Source organism: Hyalella azteca, unplaced genomic scaffold (genome assembly GCF_000764305.2).
Source record: "Hyalella azteca isolate HAZT.00-mixed unplaced genomic scaffold, Hazt_2.0.2 contig12663, whole genome shotgun sequence".
Lineage (NCBI taxonomy): Eukaryota > Metazoa > Arthropoda > Malacostraca > Amphipoda > Hyalellidae > Hyalella > Hyalella azteca.
In genome coordinates this window covers 222,527-248,196 of record NW_025942615.1, presented here as the reverse complement: position 1 = coordinate 248,196, position 25,670 = coordinate 222,527, and the positions used below count along the sequence as shown (strand labels likewise).

General features: G+C 38.9%; 1 protein-coding gene across 7 annotated transcripts in view; it reads right to left on the bottom strand.

The window, feature by feature from the left end:
* Window positions 1-25,670, bottom strand: part of LOC108676805 — a 210,579-nt gene that overhangs the window by 1,833 nt on the left and 183,076 nt on the right. For 5 of the 7 annotated variants that reach the window (XM_047883342.1, XM_047883340.1, XM_047883339.1 and 2 more), the window contains 10 exons: window positions 25,368-25,470; window positions 24,919-24,982; window positions 18,214-22,734; window positions 17,692-17,757; window positions 14,839-15,043; window positions 5,953-6,069; window positions 5,027-5,141; window positions 4,608-4,719; window positions 4,120-4,239; window positions 1,477-1,577 (listed from right to left, as the gene is read on the bottom strand). In XM_047883342.1, the coding sequence (XP_047739298.1) occupies window positions 1,477-1,577; window positions 4,120-4,239; window positions 4,608-4,719; window positions 5,027-5,141; window positions 5,953-6,069; window positions 14,839-15,043; window positions 17,692-17,757; window positions 18,214-22,734; window positions 24,919-24,982; window positions 25,368-25,470 (5,524 nt within the window). The remainder of the gene's footprint in view (window positions 1-1,476; window positions 1,578-4,119; window positions 4,240-4,607; window positions 4,720-5,026; window positions 5,142-5,952; window positions 6,070-14,838; window positions 15,044-17,691; window positions 17,758-18,213; window positions 22,735-24,918; window positions 24,983-25,367; window positions 25,471-25,670) is intronic. The other 2 variants (XM_018164946.2, XM_018164994.2) reach the window with 2 other exon arrangements.

Here is a 25,670-nt window from a genome sequence, read left to right as displayed (position 1 = left end):
CTTAGAAATTTTACTTGCTGAATAATCATTTTTTCTACTGACGGTTCTGATGATATTTATAAGCGTAAAAAATACGTGCTCATCAATTGCGATTGCGTCACGTGTCTTAATCCCTAGGGATACGTGAACCAGAAAAATCTGGAATGAACGCTACGCTTGAATTAGTCAAAAAAAATCAATTCAGCTTTACTGTTCCGAATCAGCTTATTGATCTCCAACTTACATAATCAGAAATCCAAGGTACAATTATAAAAAATAATTCAAATTTTTTAATTATTCTTAAATAATTCCAAGTTTGAATGAAATTGTACTAGATTGTGAATGAACATCTATTTTGATACAAACAAGGCGTTTGATTACAGAGATAACAAATGATATGATAATATACGAGACTATGCGCATAAAATGGCAAGTATAACAGGCGAAACCGGCATGTTCATTCGGCGTTAGGGTACGCACACAGTGAAAGCAGGTTGCCAGCGTGCTGGTTACCTGCTCAGGCTGGCGCCTGAAACCATAGAATACAGAAGAATATTCGTACAGGTTTTCACTGTGAACACTTACATTATTATCCTATGTTCATTCTTGTGGCAGGTTGGAGCAGGTTGCCCGCGCGGGCAAACCTGCTTTCACTGTGTGCGTACCCTTACTTTGAAGGATGGTGCGTATATGATAGAAGTCCATTTACCATAATAACCATGGCTAAGGAGAAGAAATAATATGATAATATCCATTAGACCAAGCAAGTACAATTGGAGTACAGGAATGACCAACTTCTGATCTAAGAGGTTTCAATTCAATCAGTTAGATTTTTGTAAAGTAAAAAAGGGAATAAGCGAAAGGCTACAGCTGTAGTTAGAGAAGGAAAAAGGTGCGTTAAGAGATGGAAACTCAAGTAAGTGAAGGTAACAGGTGATGTAAGAAAAGAATAAAATTTGCATAAAGTGAAGGTAACAGGTCGAGAAGTGTTAGTGAAACGACCGCTCATACACCGAGTTTCGCAAGCAGATTAACGATTTTGCAGAAAATTTACAATCCAAAGATAGACGCCATTGTGTGCATTGCAAAAAAAAATCACCCATCAAAGTAGGTATAAATAACAAATAGAGAACTTACCAGCTGATGAAGGTTGACATTGGGACTTAGTTGTTGCAATCGTAAATAGATTACTTACAGCACCAAATACCATCTCAGATCATTCATATCTTATGAGGATATGAATGACAGATGAATAAACTACGAATATGGGAACTGCGATATGGCCTTCTAGGAGAAGGCGAATAAACCCCATTCGATGAATGAATAGAAAAAGATGCAGTTCGAGGATATGCGCGGCGGGTAGCTTACGAGGATAGAGTAACGAGGATAGAGTTGACCTACCAGGGTGGAATAAGCGCTGGCAGAGTCTGGCACGACGCTTTGACCTACCAGGGTGGAATTAGCGCTGGCAGAGGCTGCCACGACGCTTTGACCTACCATGGTGGAATTAGCGCTGGCAGAGGCCGGCACGACGCCGTTGTAGAGAACCGTCGTGGATGGCAGAGCTGGGCGTGGTAGAGGAGAGCTGCTCGGTGAGGCTGTCAAAAGCCGCGTAAACTTTAGCGGCCCACACGCACGATTCATGAAGTCTAGCGCTCATAGGGAGTGCACTTAGCCATTTTTAATACAATAACGAGACATTTTTGATGATAAATTTAGTGGAATTTCAGAATTTTAGAAGTGCACTTTTGAAAGAAACTTCTGACATATTTAAGTTAGCACTTTATGCGGAAATTCTTCTTCTCTAAATATATAGTCAATGTAGCAACGGTTTACGCTCTTATATTTGTCCAAAAGTTATCATTATATTCTAGTGTATTTTGTGATAAAGTTCTTAAACTTGTATCTTCATGCATTTTTTGTCCTCTATAGGACGGGATTCTTAATTACTACGTAATTACCTGACAGCAATATTAACAAGAGTCTTATGCCATAATTATGATTGAAAGTTAAATTTTGATCAAAGAATCACAAGAATACGACTTTACGAAGCTAAGAGCTTTCTATACGAGCAGCTTGTAAAAATCATAGAATCATATGGACACATAAGTTTTCTAGTTTCATTTTGTTGAAATTTTTATGCTAACTGTTCTAATTTAACCGATAATATTTAACTTTCTACAGCCAGTTCGTGAGATTTGAATCTTTTATTGACCATTTCAAGCGTGGCAAAATATGAGAAAACACAAATTCCGGAAATATAAAAGAAAAAATTTATTCGCTCTAATATCAAAACTTATGAATTAAAATTTTCACTCAATTTGAAATAAATTAAGGATATTTATATTAAAGCAATGATATTGGTTGAGCTTCCATGCAATGGCTTAGAAGGAGTGGGGACTTTAATGCAAGTGGATTAAAGCTTAAATTTGTAAGCCGCGCTGCTGAAAATAAGAAGCAGCATTGAAGCCGAAAATGAAATGGCAGCAAAGGAGACTAAGAAATGCAAGAAGCCAATGAGCTCAGGGGAAAAAACTACTTGATAAAATCTATATGTTCTTTTTCTTCCGCCATTGGAAAAAAAGTCCGAGCATTTGAATCATAGTTCAATACCTCGTTTCTTGCTAAGAGTTCTTACACAAAGCATTTCATGGTCTGTCGTAAATATCTATTAGATGGTATAAAGAATGAAAGGTTTTGAATTTGGTTTTCTGGGTATCACAAAGTTAAAAAAGGATTCTAGTTATTTGCTACAATTGTAGTTTCATTGTATCAGCTGAAGGTTTGAAAATACGTCAACATTGACTTGAAAATATCACGTACCGAATTATGTTTAAAATGCGAAAATTTAAGCGGGTATGCTAGCGATCAAAAAATAAAGTGCACGTTAATTATTCATCAGTTTGAATTTTAAATTAATAGTGATGGAATCGTGTGTATGAGCTCCCTCCGTTTACCAGACGTCTACAGGCACAACTAAAGCACTTCATCTTCTATCGCAAATGAAGAACAGCATTAAAGCAAATATATTATCTCTATATTATTTACAACTTCTCGCGATTATTCACACTATGCAGACGTTGACACTGATAAATGAAAAAAAGTTAACCGAAGAGTAAATAAGCGAATGAGTATTAATTGGAGTGATTCAGATAAAATTATGTGACCCTATTTAGTTGAACGTTTTAACACGCTAACGTCTAACGTAATAAATGAATGATTTAACTGTGAATGATGATTTGTCAACATGTATGGGAAAAAATGTCAGCAATGAAGAATAAGTTAAGAAAAATACGGGGAAAAATATTCTAATCCTAAAACAGCTCATATTGTGGGAAAAATGTATAATGATGCTCTTCGTTGCAAACTTTTTTGAATATCTTAAAATTTTCGGTACTGGAAGGACATTAATTTAATATAGGCAAAGAAACAGAGTAGCATTAATGCATACTTTCAAGAGTATATAAGTGATCACTTATTAAAATTCAGTGTGGCACATCGCGTAAAATGGAGCCGGAATGAAAAAATGATTTCCCCGCGATTCATGAACCGAAAATAAACAAGACCTTAGGTTGGGCATCAGAAACTGTTTCAGTTATGCAGCCGCAAAAATACTTTCCCTTCCACGCTAAGAAAATGATGGTGCATGATTTTTTTTTGTCACAAAAACTAAGCAGCAAACACTAGTCTGTCACTGGCTTTTCAACGGCTCTGAAACCAATCTAAGTAAAGTGCTTTGCTCTTGAAGCCTAAAATCAATTCATCAACTTAGATAAATCGATCGTGGATTTTTCGAGAGTGATAGACCAGAGACATTTTTAAACAGCTGCACTATTATCATTTGTTGTTTTTTGGACACAATCTATGTAAGTCTTTAATTAAAGCGCTGTACAGTTTGTTTACAATAGTTAAAATTAAATAGCGTACCTATATGCACGATTATCACAGCTTTTCTAAGAGTGACACAACAATTAAAGTATTGGAAGCGCTGAAATCTGATTTATGGAAGCGAAAGCTACTTAGTGTATTTTGCCACGATTATAATCTACCGATTTATAATTAGTGACACAATGATGTGATTATACAAAGGTTGACAGCGTATTAGGAAGAGTGGAAGCAGAATAACGTAATGAAACTCACCTTTGTCGCCGGGTTCGACGAGGACATCCACATAGGACACGGGGAAGATTCCACGGCGTGCGCCAACGCGGCCTTCGTACCAATTCTGGTCAACGCGACGTGTTAGGATGACCGTTTCTCCTGAGGGACCATGAGACGTGTGAGACCAGGTGTGATGTTATGAGGTGTGCGATGATATAAATAGTGTAATGATATGACGTGTGTGATGATATGAGTTGTGTGATGATATGAGTTGTGTGATGATATGAGGTGTGATGATATGATGTGTACAATGATATGAAGAGTGTGATGATATGAGGTGTGTGATGAAGTGTGCGATGATATAAATAGTGTCATGATTTGAGGTGTGTGATGATACGAGGTGTGTGATGATATGAGGTGTGTGATGTTATGAGGCCTGCAGTAATCATAATAACTACACCCCGAAGCCACAATTAGTTTAACTTTATTTCAAACTGACACTTCACACGAGCGTGGCCAGAACTCACCCTTCGACAGCGACATCTCCATGGCGGTCTGCGCCTGGAAAGCAAAGCGAGCTCTCGCCTGCCCTTCAGCCGGCTTCCGCACATGTGACTTCAGGCTTTCAGCAGGCAGGATCTGCTCGATGTATTACATTCATTTAAACTATTAACAAGAGTCATTTCGGTTATTTATTATAAGCAATGCTTGAAGAAATCTTAATCCAGTGGAAAAACACGCATAATCATTGTGACTATTTTTAAAATCAAGTGAAATTTACTGAACAAAGTCACTGACTTTAGAAGAACGTATTGATTCAGCAAAATCATTCTTTGTGCATCATGGTTGACAAAATTTAAAATTACGATAAATATTCGTACATTTTTCTTAGTATTGCACTCAAAACAGGTATAGCTGAAGAGGTGTAACGGAGGACACACAATACCTCGACGTAGTTGGAGGGGAAAATGCCCACGATGCCCCGGAGCTCGCCCTCGTGCCAGTTCTTATCGATCTGCCGGCGCACGCTGATTACGTCGCCTTTGTTGAAGCTCAGCTCCCTGCAGCGTCACACTCGCGTCACAATATTGATTTATTTTGACACGTTTAGCGTGATGTATAGTGTGCATGATATATGAGGAACTAGTGGGACATACGAAGCTGAAATTTTTGCAGAGTCAGGCTATCGTCACAATATTGATTTCTTTTGACAAGTTTAGTGTGACGTATATAGAGTGCATGATAGGAGAGGAGCTAGTGGGATATATGAACCTCAGCTCTCAGCAGTCACAAAATTGCTGTCTTTTACCATGTTCAGTGTGATGTATGATGTACATAATAAAAGAGGATCTAGAAGGAAATACAGTTATATACGATAAATACGGGAAATGCAGTAATATACCATAATTTCAGCATCAGGATGATTTACTAGCCATTTTATGAAATAATTTTTTGTTTGTAAATAATTTTGTTCGCTTGTATAACATAGTTTAAAATATTTATTCACAGGTTTTTTTCAACGTTATTAAGAAATCAGGTTATCCTTTTTATAAGCAAACGAGGTAATATGCTAGAACTTAATAAACTTTTCTTAGAAATGAAATTTCCTGAAGAAAAAAATTCGAGATGATTCAATGTAATTCAAGTTGAAGACAGTTATTGCAAATTATTGCGTATTTCCAACGAAAGATATGAAAATATTTGTACCAAAACGTTTACGCATTTAAAGCCATAAAAACCCTTGTAGAACGGTCGTTAGCAATATTGAAAAATTTCAAACTTATACAGCTATCAAACGACACAAACGTATCCAAGTGCCTACCAGAGCATACAAAAGAGAACAAAATATAATAAAAGGCATCAATCTCTCGCCTCTTGTTCTGCGCGGTGAAGCTGAAGAGTGCTCGCGCCACCTGCTTGTTGGGGGGGCGACCAGTGACTATGTCGTCATCGTAGCGGTTCAGGGGGATGGGCGACTTCTGGAGCGGTCTGTCAACGCAGGGAACTTATTTGCAAGCAATGTTTTTGGGATATTTTCAGAAAATAAATTTCTTCTGCAATAAATACGATTATTCGAGAAAAAATATCAGGCACACTTCTATTTTTCGGTATGAAACTTAGTTCAATTAGAATGAAAAAACTTAAACGATTATGAAAATAAAAAATTAGAAAAATGAAATGAATTATAACAGCTATCGAATGTTGTTTTTTGTTCATAACATAGCATGTTATCATAAATGTTCTCATAACTATGTTTTTTTCAAATTCTGGTAATATACAGGATATTGTTTTTCTTCGCTGTAAATGAGCACCTTTTTAACCGATCATTGCGATCAATTGAAACAAATCAATTAAAGATGGCTACAACTGAGGAGAAGAATTCAAGTTTGTACATTCTTCAACAGCAGGATTAAAACCCCATATTTTATGGGGATCTTAGATCTTTAGAATCATGCTGAATATTAATTTCTCAACATTCAACGAGTATTTTTCTGTAATTTTACAACCGAAAAATTATTAATAGGTTCAGACATATGTGAACAAAATCTTTCTAAACAATGAGAACAAGTACATATAAAAAAAAACATCGGCAGATTGCAAATAAATTAAAGGAATTATTAATGCTGATTTCAAAGTGCGTGATTCACACGAGTGACTTTATAGAAAATAAAAATATTGAAATATTAGAATAAACTGGTCAACATTCAACTAACACGTTATCGACGGACACTAATCCGCGGCATGCATCTACCTGTAACTAACTACGTTTTTCGAAACGTGCATGTTTGTGGGTACACTGAAAAAGCCATAAAAATGCAAATAGGACGACTACTGAAAATTTCTAGAGGAGGATAACTAAGATTATCAAGAAACGTACCTCAAAGAAAAGAAGCATAGCGAGCAGAGGTCGTAGGATGGGTGTTTAAAGGAGGCCAAAGGCACCATAGCAAAATGCAGGATATTTACAGAGCTGTTATGTTCGTCCCACACAACGGGACTGTGTTAAATTTGTATGGAAGTAAAAAGGCCAGGAAATGGTGTTAGAAGGGAATTTAAAGAGAGAATACAGATTTTGAAATTTGTCGGATACAGGTTGGGGTTTTGCATGTCTTAAAATCAGGATCTGAAGTAGACACTAGGAAACTCGTTCGTAGTTTCCTCATAAATTTTACAGAAATAACGTATTTTCTTAATGTGCTGGTATTAGTGGCATGAGTTTGATATAAAAATTAGTGTAATGCAATGTTGCGTACAAGGCATCGTATTGATCTTATTAAGCTAATGATAGCCTACACCGTAAGAGCCCAATCAAGTGTACTATCAGGGTAACTCGTTAGGATTGAAACGTTAAAAAATTTTTGAACTCAAGACTCAAACTTATAGACAAAACCAAGCCAATCAAATTCTCTAAACAGTCCACCTAAGATATTTTTAGGTGGATGTCAATAAAGATTAAAAAATTTCGACACTAAATAGAACTAAACACTAATGTTTCGACTAAACACTAAATAAGAGTAAGCCACTGACATCGTCAAAGTTAAACGAAAGTCTCCTCGTTTTCGTCAATGGGCACCCCATTTATGAAAATGACTGATGGCGGTTTTTCTCTTTCCCCAGAGTACATGGCAGACGCTTGAGCTGCGTTTTGCGGGATACTTGAATCATTCTCTCTATTTTGTGCGGCTTCATTGGCTAGTTTAATTTCCCTTGTAGCAGATATTTCATCATCTTCGTGGTTTTCATTTCTAGGCAAACTATAAATTTTTGCATACTCAACGTCATCACACGATTCTGCTTCTCCAGTTTCAGGCGTCAGAGTTTCTTCAATGGCAGCGTTTTCAAAGTTTTCTTTGTTGCTTTCAGCTTGAACTTCGAAGGAAGCTGAGAACGGTTGCTTTCTGGAAAAGATCTTCTTGAACTTCGTGGAAGCGGAGAATCTCGCCGCTGTAGCAAGCTTACTTGAATATTCAGAAATGAGTTTTGCTTTCAAGCTTCTTCGCTTGCAGTGACGGACTACAGGAGACTCCGTACCTGGAGCAAACTTCACTCGCTTCGGATCAGCCATAACGCTTCCCACCGAAGCGCAGCGCTTTATCGCTAATGTTTTCATCTGATCAGTTTCGTTGAACGAAGCCTGACTCACGTCATCGGCAGCCTTCGTTTCAATGGGTAAACTACCTTCCAGAACACTGCATTGCCTCCAAAATTCAGGAACGAGATAATCAAGTTTACGAATTTCTTCGTCGATTCTTCTCTCGAATTCATGGTAACTTTCAGGTTCGTCTCCCGCTTCTAGATCGATGAGATAAAATACAGCTGAAAAAATACACGAAACCACTTTGAGTGTTGAAAGGTATCTACGATGGAACATAATTTGATTTTGAAAATTTTCTAGATTTTCATTTGTATTTTCGTCCATTTCTATCCCTGAACCATCAGATTTCACTGAAGCCATAAGACTGCTGCCACATTCTGATGAAATTTGATGGTCCAAAACAAGATCTTCTGAAGTAGAACTGTCGGAATATTCGTGTTGAAAATCTTGGCCTTCAAACGACGCATTTCGTCGTAGTTGTTCTTTGCAGTCGTCAGTTAGAGGAAGGGAGTTGGTTTCCTCAATCCAAGCGACAATGCATTCATGATTTTTGTTCTGCGTAGCACAGTCGTCGTTTTCAACAGAAAAATCTTCAGCTGAAAATTCGAAGGAGCATTCAGCATTTTCAACGTCACATTGCAAATCAGTTTGCTCTGAATCATAAATTGTTTGACCAAGATTAGTATTTCCTGAGTCAATAAACTTCTTTTCACTCCTGTCAGTGGCCAAGTACTCGAAGTTTAAGTCGTCTTCACAATCAACGGTCGATTCTTTCGAATCAGCAGTCCCACGTTGAACCGGTTTGTAAGTGCGATATTTGTAAAGGAAGGGTTTTTTCTTTCGCAGCCGCACAATTTTACAGGATCCGAAGATGTAATTATCTTCAACATCTGTTTCCGAAACAGGATCTGTTACCGGTGTCATCTTGAATGTGCCATCGAACGTTGGAGTATTATTCATATCAGCCACAGGAATGGTTTGATAATTTTCAGAGACATTATCTTCTTGACCTTTGCCGCGATTATCTGATCGAAAAGTACCAAATTCACAAGTTTCATTGTTGCAGTCGGCCATCAATGATTTCTTCTGACTGCATTCATCAACCAGAGTTTGAAAATCTGAGTACGGTTCCAGATCTGACGACCTCATGCGCTTGTCACGTTGTTTTTCGGATGTGACCTTATCTGCATTAATATCGGTGTATTGTAGCTCATCGAGTATTTGAATTAATCGAGGAATATCAGAAGAATCTGAGGTGGAATCGATAAGCTCCAAGTTAAGTTGAAATTCTGGAACATGAGTATTTCGGCGTTCTCTCGATTGTAAGTCGACGGTATCGAATTTAATAGAAGCACCGGTAGTTTTAGTTGGAGAAGATTCCTTATCCACAGAAGAGCAACCTGGGTCCTTAGGAATATCCACGGAATGAGGGAATCCTGCAGTATTGGGAAATTCGAGACCAGTGCTGGGTAAAGGTGTTTCATCAAGCTTACTGATAGTTGGAACGCAATCCGCATCAATAATGGTGGAGTCAAACGTCTCATTGATGGCAAGCAAACTTGAAGACAGTTGAGAGTTAATGAAACTAGAATTATCAACAGATAAGAGATCAATCGATTTATCAGTGTCATTGGAAGTAGTTTGAGGTTGCACTGCATTTTCAGGAATTTTAATCGAGTTTGTGATGAAAACATTTTTATTATCATGCACATCTGCGCAAGTTTTATTAAACACAAAACTTGGCCCATCCACTTGACTATCAGGGGAAGGGTTCACTTTGGTAACAGAAACAAGAGGAAAATTTTCAATTTCTCTGTCATGTAAAGTCATCATCGATAAGGCTCCTGAATTATTATTAGCAACAAACCCTGAGTTTTTTAAAACTGAAGTATTTTCAAATGAAATATTAGATTTTTTCTGGAGACGCCCAGCCTCAAAAGAAGTTTGTTCAAGCGTCTCTTCGTCCATAGGAGAAATTGTGGAGATCGTCGCAAATTTTACATAGCTTTTCTCATTAGCAACATTAAAAATTTCTTCCTCAGCAACACTCAAGAAGCCACAAGTCAGCGAAGTATCTCCAGCAGAAGATCTGCTGGAATCAGCAAGTTCAAACCTAACGTCAGAACAAATTTCTTCTCCGAAACCAAGTTCAGAAGATTGAATGGAGCCCATCTCTTTTACATCATCAAAATCGCTATTTCGATGCAGTATAGTACTGTTTTCAATCGCCGATTGGAACGACCCTAAATGCAAAGTATCATCACAAATGAACGTATTCAATGATTCTGGAAGGATATCTTCACTTATTTTGACAGATTCATTCACATGAGTTTCAGGAGACAGGCCAATGGCAAAAGATTTTTCTAGCATTGTTGAGGAATGTGACGAGAAAGATCCTGGTGGATTAGCAATGTTTACTTTGCCTTGTTCACTTTCTCGTTCTCCAACATTCAGTGATGTTATGGATTCGAATTGCTTACTTTTATATGAGTTATGGTCTTGAAGTTCGATCGCGCTTAATGGAGAGTAAATTGCGGACAAAAACCGGTCAAGAGATGAAAGAACTACTAACTCGTCAGTTTCCATTCCTCTACATCCATTCGAGCTTGTTGACACAACTTTGTTCACGACATGTTGCTCAAAATGTGTCGTTTCAAAATTTTTTGGAAATTCAAACTGGGCAAATGTTTGTATTTCCTGCTCAGTTGCATAAAATACTCGAGCAGGTTCGACTACCAACTTGTAATCGATTGGAAAGTCAAGCAAAGGCTCCTCTGCATTAGAGTCATGGGTCATTGGGGCAGTCTGCGTTGCTTGCTGGTGTCCTAGACCAACATAAGCGACAGATTTCGAACCGGATATCATTTCCTTCACACAGCCGACAAGACTGTCAGATTCATTCTTCCCAATTTCAGGAAGGCTCGGCAGACTGCTGAGACAGACAAATTCATTTGTAATCATTTCATCTCGAACTGATTGATGCTCGGCTTCAGTTTTGGACGAAGATGACAGGTGCCAGAACTCGCCTTTTTCAGGACGAGTAGGCGGAGAATTAAACTCTAGCAAGGGCAATTCAAGTGGGACTTCTTCACTTTGTGAATACAGTGGAACTTGAATGTTGAGAACAGGAGAATGTGAGACAGCAGTTGTGATTGGAACCGACTCAGATGGACCAGTGAGTGAAGAAGCCTCCTTACCTACATGATTCATTACCGACGGTTCTGTATCTTCTGTGTCACGTGAAATATCTCCAGATGAATTTGTTTCAAATAATGGAGAGACTGGAACTTCATTACTCGTTTCAAAAGAAACCGCGCCACTAACCCCAGAATCCGAGAGCACAGGATTTTCAATGGTGAGTGGAAGATCACCTGAATATTCAATTTTATGTGGAACATCTTCGAATCTGAAAACATCTTCGCTCGTGTCAGTGTCATGACCATGAGGTGCTTGAACTTTACTTTCCACAATATCTGAGTGCAGAACTTCGCGAGCATTAGTTTCTGAATTGTCAGTGTCCAGTCCATGAACAGTATTAACTGGCGTGCGTGAAAAAGACGCCGAAACTTGGGATTCGATGTTGGCAATCGAGTCATAAATTGGTTTGAAGGTTGCTTCAGATTTGAAACAGCCCTGTGCAGAGGTCGTCTCATGACTCAAATTACACTGACTGTCAGTGATACAAAACGGTTGGATGGTCCTGGAAATGTCAGAAGCAGAACATGGAGGTTTAGCTACAGCACTGCAGTCAGAGTCGTTATTAATTTGAGAGCGATGCATTTCTTCGTAGAATTTAATAACAAACTGATTCATTTGCTTTACGCGATCAGGGTGCTTTCTAATGTAATCGGCAATCGCGAATAACTCTTCTTCATCAGCTAAATTTTGTTCATGGATTTCTCGGAGGACTTCCCACGACGCTCTCTCTGTAGAATTCGAGAGTTCAACATTTTTAAGTGAGAAATCAATGGATCTTGCAGAACCTTGCAATCCAAATGGTTTTGCACAAAAGTTTTTCAACGTATTGAGATTCCATGTCTGAGATTTTGACGGACTGGTGACTGGAGATGAGATCAATTCAGAATGATTGAACGAATGCAAAGTGGGCCCTCCATGAATGTTGCTAATGTCTCTTCCAGGGCATGACTGGATACTTGTGATAGATGGCATTTCCTGGTCAGCTTTTGCGCCAGATGCGAACTTATTCCTTGTGCTACAATCATCGATCATCAACGAAGTTTTTCGAGGTTCATTTCGGCCATTTTTCGCACGCAAATCATTTTCTGCCTCGTACATCATTTTCGGTGGCTGGTTCGACAAAGAGGTCTTGGGCGAAGCTAGAGGGTAACCATCTAACTTTAGTGTCTCCTTAAACGACATTTTTTGGTCATTTGGTAGTTGCTCAGGAACGGCAGTGATGTGACAGTCTAGTACGCCAGACAAAGACTGAACTACTAGCTGAGCCGCGTCTACAATTGAATTTTTAGTTAAGATTGTGATGGCATCGAAATTTTTGCGGGTGAACAAATCCGACTTGTTATTAGAATTCGGATTAAATTCAAGGTTGGGAAGATCAGGTTTTACATCTACTTCGTGGTGGGATTTTGTGGAAAGAGTTCGAAGTGAGCAAAATGCTTCATTCAATTCAGAGCGAATAGGTCTATTTGCAGCAGCAACATTTTCATTGGGATCGTTGAACAATGCCCGATTGGCGTTTTGTTTCTTTTGTGAGGGATAAGTTTCAAAATAATTTCCAAGCGTAACATTGTCATAAGAACCACTGAGAAATTGCGGATTATGCTCAGTAACAAATGAGCTTGAATTAGGGAAAGCTTGTGGTTGGTACTCATGTACAAAATTATCATCTGCCAACTCAATAACCGGAAAAATTCCTTCACGGGAACAAGTCTTATCGCCGTTAAAGGTACTCGAGTCGTCAGTTTTTCTCTGAGGTGACATTTTCTCTGAATTTAGTTCAGAACTAACTTCTTCTGCATTTTCAAAATGAATTTTAGTGAAATAGTGCTCGAACTTTGGATGTTTTAGAACTGGGAGAATTATTTGCTGGAGTTTGAGTTGTTTTAAGCGGTGTGAGTTCAAGTGTTGTTTGTGGTTATCAAGTGATAAAGTATTGTCATTGGCCACTTGTTGGACTCGATGTTGTTGCAGTTGGGTCCAGTTGCTGTCGGCACTGAAAGGTTCAAGAAGGAGGAAAACCGTATAAACTTCAGCTTTTGAACCCCCAAAGCGACCAAACAACGGAAGCGCGAGCGTTGCCGTAGATATTTTATAATCATCGAGTTACTGAAACAAACCACTAGGAAGGAAAGAAAGTAGATTGAAAAATAATGTTGTAATTTCAATTCAGCGTAAAGTTGTGATCTAGGGTAACGCACTCGATGTTATAAAAAATTCAACTGTCGAAATCAATTTGAAATTGAGCTTTATTAATCCGTAGTTTTTGTAGTTGTATTGAAAGATAAATAATGTTACTAATTGGAAGCGTTTTTCGAAAACGCACGGTCATTTGAGCAATCTTTGAATAGTGCTCAAGTCAGGTAGGCAATAGAAAGCATCATCCTTTTTCCAATTTTACATTTATGTGAGTTTGTATCATGAAGCAACGCTGCTGATAAGTAAAGATAAAATATCCGAGACAAGAAAAGGAAAGCAAAGCGGCAACACCAGAAACTCACGCAAAAACGGTTAGTCATTAAAGGAAGTTGGAGCCTCGATTACTCAAGCCATAACAACAAATTAAGTAAAAAAACTAGGATTGACCTCACTAGCTGTTGTGTACGTTGGAAAACAGCTTGTTAAATAAAAAATAATGAGGGTTAGTAGCATTAAAATTTGAAAATGTTTTAGTTAATAAGTAAAATTTCCACTGCAAAAAGAATGTATTGCATGCACATTCACATGCATCCGGAGACATTGTGATGCAGCAACTATACACGCTATTTGCTTAACGCAACGCCATTGATCAGTAAATGTGTAAATATCAAATGTGTAAAATATCATTGATCACTAAATATCAAGTTGAATGAAAAAGGAAAGGCTAAAAATTTAAAGTTGAATCGACCACAAGTTGACTCAGCTCTCATTTGGCCATGCAATTAAAGACCGACACATATGCGTGTTTTTCCCACTTGGACCATTCAACACGAGTGCACTGACTTGCTAACGCAGCAATATCGAAGCCTAATCAGAAAATTCTAGCAATTAATTTTTTTGCCTCAACCCATATGTACGATTAAAATGATGCGCTGCACATTGATAATTTAAAAAAAATTGAATAAGTGTCGAAATAACTTCCAATCTTTCATTCATCACGCGTTGAATCGGGTTTAAAAGATCGGTATTGCGTTCACTAAATTCATGTGAAATTGTCAAAGTGGTAGTAGGAATTTGTATTTGTAACAAAAACTAAAAAATGAAAGCACACCCCTGCAGCAAGACACGTAGTTCAAAACAAATATAAACCCATCAATGGAGACACCAGTTCACTTGTTCTTACTTGCATTCTCGGTGTGTCATCACGGCGCAAGCTAACTAATATGAGAGAAGCAACAAAAGAACCAAACAAATTATCTGAAACTGGAAACAGTCTTACACCAACCCAGCTATAGGGCAAAGCATTCAGTTTCCTCGCGTGTACTTACGTGAAGTTGTCGGCGTGACGCCGTCTCTCGATGTCCTCGACTTCAGCGAGGTATTTCTTGCGACGTTCCTGTTCGTAGACACGTTGCATGTGCTCCTCCTGACGTCGTGCAAGCTCTTCGTCAGGGATGTGTTCCTTCTGCTCCAGTCGCACTGGGGTCTTGTAGTGAATGTTGACTTCGCTCGTGTCATACTTGTAAGGTGAGTCTGAAGAGGTAAGACGCTATTTAGTGAATTTGTGATAAAGGATTCCTGTGAAATGATTTAAACAAACAAGATATGAATTCTGTTTAGTGCAAGTCAGCGAGAGTGGTTCCTGAGGCATTGAAAATGGCTAATGAAAACAAATTACAAATAATGTGATAACAGATTAAACTTGAATACACATAGCAAGATGAAGTCTAATGAAACAGTCGATGTTTTTCTTATTTAACTGGTGTAATTTCGTTGCCTTAAAAAACGGGCTGCCATAAATACGTCATGCAACCAGTGCAGTCAAATATATGTTGCTTCCACTGAAATTATGCCTAAATATTGCGATTAACTAGGTAGCGGGCACAGAATCTAACGAACTGTGATTTAGCCTGAATTACCTGAACTTCTGAAGATTCAGCAACCATTAATTAAGAAATAACGAAGGTCATAAATAATCGCCAGATAATGAAATATTTGGAAAAAATATTCAATCTTGCAACATGGATGTCGGGTGATTTAGCCTGAATTACCTGCAAATTCAGCAACCATTAAGAAATAACGAATGTAATGAATAATCATCAGGTAATAATATATTTGAAAAAAAATTCAATCGGGTAGTTCGGATGTCGGATTAGATCGATGAGATAAATACTAATTGAGTCCTACAAGCTCTGTAAACTAGAAAAATGTATTAGATGCATATGTCATCCAATACATGGAAGCGAATTCCTACACTTATGTAGCCCCTACTTTGGAACATATACATTCAAACATAGGGAAATGATACTGGCAATTTTTCAATGTGTAGGTTGTTTTTTTGGTGTGATACACTTCTTTTAAGCAAAATTGTCATTATTCTACCTCTCTCGAAAAAAAACGCGGTGAAGGATAAATTCAAATCACGAATTGTGCGTCGAAAGTTGAATTGGAGCTCAAATTGCTCCTGCTGGATAATTAACACAATAGAGAAAACCATAACCGTCACGAATGAGACCAAAATGAGAACTGTGAGGCAAACGTGACGTCAAACACAACAAAGCGGAATATAAAAATTTTAAGAGGAAGCACTGGCAGAGATGCTGATAGAAATCGAAACATTTTACAATCGGAAACTCCAACAACAGCAAAGTGATATCACTGATATGACAGTAAAGACTTAGGCTGGAAGATCTCGTCTATGAAGGAGAATAATGAGTTCAAAGTGCAGAATACGACGGAAACTCGAAAGGAAGCATAGGTAACTTGCAGTAATAATGCATAAGAAAATAATGCTGCAGGCAGCGCAGGAAGCATTCTTCAGCAAATCCATAAGCTTTTCGTCGCGGTTCTGAGAGTGAAAGTTTATTTAAGCGTGGGGGAGAAATGGTCAAGTTTTGAAGAAAAAGAGAAAAATTAAAATCTGACATTAATTAGATAAAAAACAGCGACAGAAAAGTGCAGATGAACATTTTTCATGAACATTTTTTGTAGCAAGTCGAAAAAGTCGCAAAAGAAATTTTGTAGAAACATCAAGCCTTTCTCCAGTTGACGTCCAGTCTGTTTCCGGAAAAATTATCCACCAAGTGCAACGGGAAAATTAGCATCGAAGTTTAAAATGATGTTTCTCCGTCACTTTTAATTGCAAACAGGACTGAACCAACACCATTGTTTCAACGCGTTCATATACAAGAATAATTGAAATTTTAACATCAACAATATCTCAGAAAATAACGCTGAATAATTAATTATTTGACAGATTACTTTGCTCTTTTAAAGCACCTTCTTCTATATGCAGAATACCTTATTAGTAATTGCAGCTTACAAGAACTAAAAGGGCGAGTCAGGAATCCAATTTATCAACTGTGCTGCACGGGAAACCGAATCCACTTAGGATGCCATGAATGGTTCTCAAAAAGAGCTTCGTAATTACTGTGTAATCAAAAAGTATGAGTTATCAAACAGAATTAAGCATAGAGAAATAAAGAGACAGAATTAAAAAATTTCTGATGCAGCAAAAATTGTTGAATGAATCATTAAACTAGAGATAAGGAGAATGTCGATAACAAATCGGAAATCTCAATTGATTTAGGCATGTGAATTCTCAGGGAAGTTTGTAGCCAATAATGTGTTCTTAAAAAAGGGTCCGTCGCCTAAAATAAGGGACGGTGAAGAAAGAAAGTATTCTGTCATGTCTATGAGCTGCAGAGATTTTAATGTCTTTCCAACGGTTAAAAGTGATTTATACGAAAATGCGGAATAAATCTGTTACCGAGTGACGGACTTAAAACTTTTTGACAGACTTAAAACCAAATAACGAAACTATGTAATTTTATGAGCTCCACAGATCTATTATATTAATAATAATTTCTGCAAAGTGTAAGTACCAGAAATAGCAGTGACTGCGGTAATTTTGAATTACATGGACGTTTCACTACAGATCTATAGATTCTCTTTCAAATTTCGAGCTTAATTCGGTTTTTAAGAGCCTGTAACAAAAAGAGATGAAACAATTTTATGATATTAATCTTTAATAACATATCCAATAAATCTTCATCTACGCCAAGTTATATTTTCGACATAAGCTTTTGTACAGCAATATTCAGCAGCTTCGCCGTGGCATCTATTCTAAGAAAAATTTCTTAATTTAGATTTACATCGTAGAATTTATATTGGAGGTTTACCTGACCGTGAGAATCCATATCCCCCAGCCGCTAAGTAGGGGAAAGGTAAGGGGCCGATGACTGGGTCTGATGTTGTGGATAATCACAAGTATTGAATTAGCGAGGTATCAGTGGTATCAACAGCGACTAGAGGAAGAAAGACACAGAATCGCGCCCACAAATGAGCATTTAAGAGTCAGTACGTCACTCTAAAATAAAAGAAGCACGCGAGGCTACGAGATAATAGACTAATTTCCTTCAGAAATAAATAAAGTCTTATGTCATGATGAAGACCCTGTGTTAATAATCCATGCTCCACAAAATAAATTAAAGCTGAAGAAAGGTGAAAATCAAAGAAAATGCAGACAAATAAATTAAAAATTACCACAGCAACAAGCAATCAGATCTGTTCGGTAGTACATTCACAAACTGCACCCAGGTTTGTAACATTACAACAGTAAATTAGGACCGCCACTATAGTGTACAGTAAATTATTTGATTCACCAAGAATAAGAAAATATCTATCAAAAATCAAAACAACACCTTTCCAAGTGACAGCTTTGTTGAAGTTGTGGTCTCTAACTGCTTGAAGGCGATTACGGGATCTGGTTAATTGCGCCTCAAATTCTCTGGCCGACTTGCGTTGAGGAGGTCGCGGAGGAGCTCTAGCAGAATACAAACTTCGAGGTGGAGAAATCGGACGAGGCGTAGAGATCACTGATCCTGGTAGAGACTTTGCTTCTAGATAAGAACTTCTCTCTCCCGATGACAAGTACGAGTTGCGGTTGTGCGAGTAGTCTTGGGGTAGTCGCTGCCCAGAGTAGGGACCGTATCGTGCAGGGGAGTGAACGTCAGAAAACTGGCTATACGAACGTGGAGGAGAAAGCGATCGACAATCATAACGTGACGTTTGAGGACGGTATTGGTAATAATTTCCAGGTTCCGGTAAATCACCTTGGAAAGAGTAGGAGCTAACCCTCGATGGCGGTGAGACATACGGCAATGAACTTGGTTGAGCTTGCCGATGATCGAAGTACGGTAGTATGAATCCTTGGCTTCCAATGGAGCTACGAGATGGGTTGGTAGAATAAGAACTGCTGTAGGAAAGCCGGCTAGAGGGCACAGTCATCTGACGGGTACAAGAAAAGTACGACGTTGCGCATGAATTTACTGCGCAAGTCGTGACGGCTGGACCATTGAAAGACGCAGGGGCGATTGCCCGAGCTAGACGCCTTGGTCGTTCAAGAGAACGAGTCCACGAAACAGCACCCTGACAGTCCAGTGGAATATAACGAGACTTCGGTCGATGATTTTCAGCATTATAATCAGGAAAATTTTTGCCAGCAAAGCAACGGTTCATTTCTGGAGGAGTCACTACTCTGAGGTCAGACTTCAAGGAAGAACCATCAAGAGGTGACACCGTAGGAGTAGAGGTCTGAAGGGGTTTAGCTGTTACTGCTTGATGCAAACGAAGGGGTTTCTTGGGAGCCGCGGACGTAGGCGACAATGGCCTAGGAGGCACGAGAGGGCCCATGTTGGAAAGTTCGGTCAATGATGGAGAAGACGTGTACATGTGCCCAAGTAGTGACAGTCCTGATTTCAAATGAATATTGGACTCGATTCTCCCAACTTTAGTTTCAACAAGACCTGTGTGAACTCGCTTCAGAACGCTCTTTTCAACGCTGTCTCGTTTGCTCACACGCTCGATCGTAGCAGGGTCGTACAAAGATTCAGACTTTTCTCCAAGACGCTCGAGAGTGGATTTAATTTTACTTTTGGGTACGTACTCGTCTCGAATAGGAACCCATCGAGTTGGGCTTCTTGATTTTCTGGGCACTTCATATTTTTGACGAACGGAGCTCACATCGCCATTTTCCTGAGCCCGAACGATTGTTCTGTTATTTGGGGTAACTCGGGATAAAGTATCCTCGAGATTAGGCAATGAGTTTGCTCGCAGTTTGTCCGAGTAAGATAATTTTTCCGTGCTCTCATACTTGTCACGTAAGCGAAAAACATCTCCTGTTTTGACGTATTTCAGATATGAACGTGAGTAACTGCCGTCGTAGTCCCCATAGCGGTGATCTTTTGAAGTAGACATCGATTCAGACCCAACTCTCCTCTTCATGAAATAATTTTCGTGTCGACCTCTAGGCTTAGATGATGGCACGTCTTCTCTAGTATACAAGTCATGAGAAGACAAGGTGGGAGCAGATTGACGTTTTTTGTAGGATGCAGGAAGTGTTGCTGAGAAGCGACACAGATCTGGCTCCGAAGGCAGGCTCAACCTATTGTTAACCGAGGAGTAGCGCTCAGAAGATCTCGACTGCTTCCGGGCTCTTTTCTCAAAAAACTTAACTTTTCCAGCGACGTCTTTGTGAATCACAGTTCGAACGGACACGTCAGAATCACTTGATTCTCCGTCCTCGTCATTCAAATCGGGTGGTAAGCTGCGGCTTCTCAATGGCTTTTGAAGAAGGAGGAAGAACTGATCGTCTGCGTGAGAAGTTAAAGATGAAGGCTGAGATGAATCCGAAATATCCAATGAATAACAAGTCCTTGGAGACATTCTTGATGTGCTGTCCGGACTAATGGAGGGAGTACGTCTGCTACCATGATTGGCAAGTACACGATTTATGTTAGTGTCGGCACCCTTCCGTTGTTCATTAACCTTTTCTTTCAGCTCTAGTGAAAGTTGCTTTGACAGTTTCTTACGTTCGGCTTCAATATTGGTCAGTTTGGAGAGGCTACTAGGCACCAGTTCGGGGCTAGTAAGAAGTGAACAGTCGGCGGAGGCTGGTCGCGCAGCCCGTTTGGCAAATTTTTCAGTCAGCAACCGACCTGTAGCAGCAATGTTGACGGTCTCGTGCGTTTCTCGATTAGTCTCACCTCTTTCTTTTTGACTCCGACTGCGACTGAGTTTCTTTCTTTCTTTCCATGATTGGACGTTATGCATGGATCCATAAATATCATTTAACTGATCTTTTAACGCGTTGACTTGTTCTAAACTCAGACTAGTCCAAAGTCCCATGGATCGCCGTTCAATTGAATCCCTGTTGAGTTTTGTTTTTAACTCGGAAGGATGCTGCTTGCTGATAATATTTCTGGCGCACTCTTTCACCGACTCACCTCTCCAAAGCCCTTTATACACTCCAGAGGAGTAAATGAAATCCGTTTTGGATCTTTGTTCAAAACGTTCAGGCGATGTATTTTGTTCCAAGAATTTTCGGCGAATTTCTTGAACACTTTTGTTCTTTCCTCGCAGAAATGAGTCACCTATCCACTTTCTTTCGGGAGAAACGCAGTAAAGGAAGTCTTTGTTTGATTGAGCAACGTCAAGTTCATTTATCAAGAGCTTGTATTCGAGAGCCTTACGTTCGTTATCTTTCAGTTTTTTCCATGCCTCGAATCCAAGAAGATAACTGGCTTTTCGTTCAAGTAAAGACAAGTCAGTGGAGCTTATTGACCTTTCCAAATGTTGGACGCGATCGAGCGATGAGAACAGCCGTCTTAAATTAGAAACTCTGACATTTTGAGGAGCTGCCAATCGCACTTCGAGAATATATTGCCGGTATTTTTCAGGAGAAATATATGGAGATGAGCTGACAACTTCCAAGCTTCGCGAACGACGAGGTTGTTCTTCGGTAAGTTTTGACTGATTTTTCTTCATCGCACTACTGGCTTGCCTCACCAGACTTGTGGACCGAAGAGGAATGAGACTTTTTGGTGGACTGATGGAACGAAAACGCTTCTTCGGTTCACTTCTAGATAACGTCTCCCATTTTGCACGACGCTCAGCGTAATCGGCAGATGTTAGAGTCCTCCTGAAGTAAGATGATGGAAAATTCACACTTGTAGACTGATTTCTGCGCTCAAACGTCTTCGCATTTTTGCTTGATCGACCGATAGGCGAAGCGAAGTGAAGATTATCCGGCGATGGGGAAGGTGATAAATCCAACATACTTGAATACCCAGTTTCGTTGCTATGTGTTGTGTCAAAACTCTCACTTTGACGTAGGCGCTTAGAATCGGTTGGATGAGCACGTCGATTCAAAATTTTAGTTTTGTTTGTTCCTGGAAGCGTCTTGGAATGAGAATCTTTTTCCGTTGATGCGATGCAGCAACTGTGTCTTGCAATCCTCGCTGAGCCTGGATGTTCAGCACTGCGACTACGCATTCCCAAAGTACTGCTACCAGATTTCTCTTGATATGACTTGGTTTTTATTTTACTGCTCACAGTGTGTCGTGACAAAGGTGGACGGCCAAGTTCAGAAACAGGAGATGAATTGCGCCGAGGCGAGTCACTCCTTGGAGACAAAAGCCTCCGAGGCGGTGATGCACTAGTTAGCAGGCAGGATTTCTCTCTTATTTTAGGCTCAATTGATTTTACATTAATAGAATTTGATCGATTCACAGAAGTCAACTTTCGGGTTTTATCCAATGCGGAAGTATTGTCATTGCTTCCAGGAGAGGGAGACAATTCTCTGTCTTGAATCGTGAATCGCGACTCAGAAACTGCTCTTCTGCCCAAGAGGAAAGTTTTTGGTGTAGTCGATGATGGAGACGCTCTAGTTCGAGGAGCGTGCAATGTTGCTCTTCCAGGAGATAACTTATCTTTCGACTTGGTCACCATTTCACGATGCCATGAAGAATAAAGGGCCCTAGTTGCTCTCACCCGCTCGGCAGACACAGAACGAATGTTTGCAGCTGGAGGTTTATCTTTCGTGATTTTGATCAACGACGGATGCCATTTTGAAGAAACCCGACGAGGAGCATTGGGACTCGCCGGAGATATCTTTGCATTTGTGGAGACTTTGGGTTTGGACGACATGTCTTCTGCCTCGTCACCGACTGAAAAACTAGAACAATTTTGACTGGACCTTTCTTCCGAAGAACTTTCAGTTGTTGATTTAGGATTATCAGACGACGGTGCGTTTGAAACTTCAGAGGTGGATTGGACTGCAGACAGCGCTGGTGAAGAAAATGCACGAGTTGCTGCGGACAAGTCACTCAAGGCAGGATGACTAAGGCCAAGATCAAGGTCGGAGTAGACTACGAAGAAATCATCTGTAACACAAAACGTGTTTTAAGTTTGTTCCCTTGATGCAGAATACATCACCAGTGCAGTGCAAAATCAATTGTGCGAAGTTCGATGAGGTGCGATCAGTTCAGTCTCCCAAGCTGCATACAAGGGCGGTTTGCTCGGAAGTCCCCATGCCATCATCCCAGAAATAACTGTCCAGTTTGTCTGAGTCAGTGAAGTGCCGTTCAAGTTTAGTAAAGCTCCTATGAAATCTTCCATCTCGCCTGCGGTGATGTAGTGCTTTCCATGCCAGTGCTTCATAAGCGGATTCAAATCGAGTTAGTTGACCCACACATTTTTCAAGCACGCTACAGTAAGTGCAATAGTGCAACATTTACATCTAGGGTCTAGATCTACACAACCTCAACTGACCTGCAAACTTTCATTTTACTCACAGAAATTTCCGATTTTTTTTCCAACAATATGATAATTGAGAACTATCATTGAAAGTGTTGTTTTTCACAATAATTTAAGCTGAATTAAATATTTTGATCAATAAATGAGTTTCTGAGTAAAGAATAAAATAACATCAGCGGGGTGCAGATTGTAAATACGTTACCAGGAAAAAGGATAAATTCGGAGTGCGTCGGGTGAGACCAATTCGGAATTCAGATTAGTAAAACGCAGAGTATATGTAAATAACACATAAACACCGAATCAGAGAAAAACATATAGTAAATACACCAAGATCTCCATAAGAAGTTCGTAGAGACGTTCATTTAGAAAATGTTTCTCTGGAATGAAGATAGAGCTAGACGTTAATAGACCTCAAGTCTACTTATGCATGCCCCACTGATTTAGTCAATCCTAAAATACATACTGCGATAATTTGTAACGATGTTAAGTAATACCTGAGTAATTCTTAACATATTAATCCAAACACTATAGAATCATAAGTCATAAAAATTCATTTTTTTTGTAGAATTCAATGAACAAAATATACTTATTTTATGAATTTCGATAAGTTCCCGTCATGGTTAGGCGACAAGATCTGAGTCGTTTTGCCACTGTACTCGTGAGTCATTTTTGTTAAACCCCCTCACCGCTGACGGTAACTCTAGTCACATTCCTTCAGATGGAAACCTCGTTGAAGGAGATTGATGTACTCGTAGACAAAGGGTCAGTAAACGTTAACGAAGTCGTGCGTATAAAGAATAAGAAGATAGAAATATAAGAAATTTTCATTCCATCACTGGCTCCTGATGAAGCTTCGTTCTCAAGTTTTTTAAAGACCTTAGAAGCCAAAGATCCTGTCCAGGTGCATAGAATTTCAGTAAATCTAAGGGACATATTTTTTAAAGTTAATTTTGGCAATTTGAAGTCTTCATCCACTAAGCAAAGATAACATCATGCTAAGAAGGTTCCCAATATATTTTAGACAAGACTAGTAGAAAATACAGAGAAGAAAGATTTAGAGTGGAGTTAGGTGCTGGTTTATAAAACACGTGATAGATGGAAAATTATTTCTCTAAATTCAAAAGTGCATGCTGTCGAACGTGAAAAATGAGAAGTATATATCAAGGATTAGATAAATAAGCTTGCGTGTGCGGTAACGGTTTTAATGCAGGAAACGAAGCAAAAGAACGATATTAAGGTTCAGAAGTGAAACAATAAAATATTTAATGTTTTGAAATATACTAAGCAACAAGTAGTTATTATTTTGTTCCATTGCTGATTTTCCTTTAGGTAATGCAAAATAATATATAATTGACTCATTATAAACAAGAAAGAATAAATAGTAGTAAAACAATTTATACTAACAACAAGTCTATGATTTATGTCCGTGAACTTCAGAACAATTATAATTAGAAAACAAAACGTCGAGACACAATAACATCGGAGAGTACGTTTAAAAAACTCTCCCGGTAATAGCTTTAAAAGAATTAGAAAGCAATGATCACCTGGAATGTGTTGAATTCATTTGTTAAACTCTATTTAATTAGGATTGCAATATAATAACAAAAACATTTAAAATACACAATTTTGTTAGCTAATATTGTTGCCATGAACTAGTTGGATTATTACGGAAACCATATTTTGAGTGGGAATCGTGGGTTTGATCTCCACGATTCCAAGTTCAAACAGCGCGTTTAATTAAGAAGGGACGCACAACTATAAAACCTCTACAAATTATTGTACATAACCCTATAAAAGCATTAAACTTTTACCTTTAGGCTTGCGTGGAGCAGCTTTCCTTAGGCCTTCAAGGGGAACTTCACCGCCTCGCTGAATCTAAATAAAAAAGAGGCTGATTGAGCATACATATCAAGTGAACCAGGGAAATTTTTTCAATAATTCTCAATTCTACAAAATATAGATTACAAATTGAAAATTTCTCGGTTGAGTTGCTTACATATAGCAGGGCAAGTAAAAGACGTGACCCATCAGATTAATTAATTTTGATACTGATCTATTCCGCAATAGAATAAACTTGCATTTGAAATACAGTTTTTTTAATAATCAAACGGTGTGGTAATTAAATAAATATCGAATAAAATTCAGCGTGTTTGTAATCAATTAAGAGTAAAAGGTCTCGCAGTTAACAACTACAGTTAAAATATAAGTGCAGAGAACAAGCCCTAGATACATGAACGACAGGTGTGCGGCTCAGGCTTACCTGTCTGTACACCTCGCTGATGTTGCGGTTTTCCGGACGCCTCTCGCTCTGCTTGCGGAACACTAGCGTGCTGTCGCTCTCGTAGCCTCCCTCCTTGAGCGCACTGCACACAAAATCGCTCATGTCAACAATGGTTATATCCATAAACATCATAAGTAATGGCGTCCACGACAAAGTTTAAAGATAGAATATATAATGCAATAAACGACGAATGATAGAGTCTTAGTTGCAAACATTATGAACCTATTTCTTGAATAATCCTAGTGTTGCGGTAAACTTGTTATGTTTACTTCTTATCCTATC